Source organism: Rhagoletis pomonella, unplaced genomic scaffold (genome assembly GCF_013731165.1).
Source record: "Rhagoletis pomonella isolate Grant_MI unplaced genomic scaffold, Rhpom_1.0 Rhpom_scaffold_19696, whole genome shotgun sequence".
Classification (NCBI taxonomy): domain Eukaryota; kingdom Metazoa; phylum Arthropoda; class Insecta; order Diptera; family Tephritidae; genus Rhagoletis; species Rhagoletis pomonella.
The window spans coordinates 1-2,636 of NW_023478213.1; the positions used below are offsets into that span (position 1 = coordinate 1).

Sequence of the window (2,636 nt, forward strand, 5' to 3'; positions counted from 1 at the left end):
AAATCTTGTTGGCTTAATTTTGTTATAAATTAAGTATTCCGTGATCGAGGAACATAAAAGTTTCCGAGTCTTGGTTGATAAACTTTGATTATTTTCAAAGTATTTTAAAACAGCATTTCCATTCACGTTAGACTTTAAAATTCCTAATAACGAAATCTACTAAACTATTTTTGTAATTTACTCAGAAACGCAAAATAATACTTACTTCATTTAAATCATTAACCGCACCAAGAAAACTAGAAGAAATGGATTCTGTTGATCCTGATCCGGGCGTTGCGCTTTCTGATGGAAAAGATAAAATTTCAATGCGCTACATTTGTTTTGATTAGTTATTTCATTATTTAGATTTTCATTTAATAATTACCACTCCTTGTTCTATTTGCCACTCCTTCAATCTCTGTTCAAAAATAATTTTGCGTCCCAAAAGTTCTTTGGGGAATAATTCATTAATGTGGCTGCTCTGCATAAACTTTAAACTTTCCTCCGTAATGTTGTGTTCTTAAAAAAAAACAACAAAAATTAATACAAAGCAAAAACGTTCGCGGCGCCTCTTTTCTTGTGAAATATTGTATATTCAAACACACATATGTACATACATGCATACATATGTACAGTTAACAGTTAACTTTGGTTATGCTGCACAAAAATTTCCTGTATGTACATATGCATTTTCAAAAGGCACATGTTTGCACTTGTATCTATTTCACAATATTATTTTCACACTTACCTTTCAGTAAATCGTACAAATCTATTAAATCAAATAATTCCAAAAGTTTGTACAATTTGTCCCCTTCGAAAACAATTTCCATATTTGTATTTGCCATATTTTATAGCACGTAAAGAAATTCCATCACTCACTTGTCACTGTTCAAATGTCGAATGGAAAACACAAAAGAGAACGCCAGCAGAGTTGAAAGCAGTGTTGCCACAGACATTTTTTTTTTCGTACCAAAAAGCGTACCAAAATGCCTTTGAAAGTACCAACATTTTTTTTTCTAATAATAAAAGTCAAACAGCTTTGTTCATTTTATTTATTCCTTTTCAATAGGGAAACAAGAGGCTTTACATCAATATTTGTACTACAAATGTATATATATGTATAATTTTTAGAAACAAATGTACAACTTGAAGCTTAAGGACACATGGTCGTTTGTATACTCGAGATCAAGTAGGTACTTAGATTTACTTATATCTTCTTTTTAAAGATAGAAATACTAAAAGGAACTTCTTTTCTACAAAATGTGGTAGAAAAAAAATGTAGCCTTTGCTTTTATTTTATAGGTTTATATATAAAATTCTTTAACGATTCAAAATAATACTTATATTAGAAAAATCCATAAAAATTTGCTTTTACGTGAAAAAGTACCAAAATCAAGAGCAACGTACCAACGTACCAAATCATTTTGAAAGTACCAGTTATGGTACGAAAGTACCAATTACGGCATCTCTGGTTGAAAGCAATACTTGACCAGTGATGCCAGATAAACTCCGCTAAATTTCCCACAAAAATGGGAAAAAATTCCCTCAGTTTCCCACATCTTAAATAAAAAATCCCACGAAATTCCCACAGATTTTAAATCATTTTTTATTGGGGGTATTGTATTTCTACTGCTGAGTGGAAGATACCCTGTTTCAAAATATTTTTCAAAAACGCCCTATCTCAGAATTTGTTTCAATAACGCCCTTTCTCAAAATTTGATTGAAAAACGACTTTTCTCAGCTGAAAATGTACTGAATTTTCATTGAGATCGGTCGTTTTTCAAACTCACTCTGAGATGGGCCGTTTTTCAAACAAATTCTGAGATAGGGCGTTTTTGAAAAATATTTTGAAACAGGGTATCTTCCACTCAGCAGTAGAAATACAATACCCCCAATAAAAAATGATTTAAAAAATTTAAAAAAAAAAAAAAAAATGTCTGTGGCAACACTGCTTTCAACTCTGCTGGCGTTCTCTTTTGTGTTTTCCATTCGACATTTGAACAGTGACAAGTGAGTGATGGAATTTCTTTACGTGCTATAAAATATGGCAACATTACGGAGGAAAGTTTAAAGTTTATGCAGAGCAGCCACATTAATGAATTATTCCCCAAAGAACTTTTGGGACGCAAAATTATTTTTGAACAGAGATTGAAGGAGTGACAAATAGAACAAGGAGTGGTAATTATTAAATGAAAATCTAAATAATGAAATAACTAATCAAAACAAATGCAGCGCATTGAAATTTTATCTTTTCCATCAGAAAGCGCAACGCCCGGATCAGGATCAACAGAATCCATTTCTTCTAGTTTTCTTGGTGCGGTTAATGATTTAAATGAAGTAAGTATTATTTTGCGTTTCTGAGTAAATTACAAAAATAGTTTAGTAGATTTCGTTATTAGGAATTTTAAAGTCTAACGTGAATGGAAATGCTGTTTTAAAATACTTTGAAAATAATCAAAGTTTATCAACCAAGACTCGGAAACTTTTATGTTCCTCGATCACGGAATACTTAATTTATAACAAAATTAAGCCAACAAGATTTCATTTTTCGAATTTAGCGGACAAAATTATACAACTTTTCCCAAAGGAATCTAAGGTAATGCATTAGATAAAAAAAATGGATTTGATTTTAGGTTTGCTAATTAATTTACTGTTTA

The 2,636-nt window shown here is 30.9% G+C and overlaps 1 protein-coding gene and 1 long non-coding RNA gene across 4 annotated transcripts; one reads left to right on the forward strand and one right to left on the reverse strand.

Moving 5' to 3' along the window:
- Positions 1-13: 13 nt before the first annotated feature.
- Positions 14-1,241, reverse strand: LOC118732394. 3 transcript variants are annotated; one of them, XM_036461526.1, is made up of 4 exons: positions 728-1,241; positions 365-498; positions 206-282; positions 14-143 (listed from the first exon to the last, which is right to left on the reverse strand). In XM_036461526.1, the coding sequence occupies exons 1-3, from the start codon at positions 822-824 to the stop codon at positions 211-213; spliced, it is 303 nt and encodes a 100-aa protein (XP_036317419.1). In that variant the 5' UTR covers positions 825-1,241; the 3' UTR covers positions 14-143; positions 206-210. The 3 variants fall into 3 exon arrangements, with proteins under 3 accessions (XP_036317419.1, XP_036317418.1, XP_036317417.1); XM_036461525.1 differs by having other exon boundaries at positions 14-156; XM_036461524.1 differs by having other exon boundaries at positions 206-310.
- A 900-nt stretch (positions 1,242-2,141) lies between these two features.
- On the forward strand, positions 2,142-2,574 carry LOC118732395. Its single transcript, XR_004992127.1, has 3 exons — positions 2,142-2,157; positions 2,212-2,316; positions 2,366-2,574. It is a non-coding gene; the product is annotated as an uncharacterized LOC118732395 (long non-coding RNA).
- The last annotated feature ends 62 nt before the right edge of the window (positions 2,575-2,636 follow it).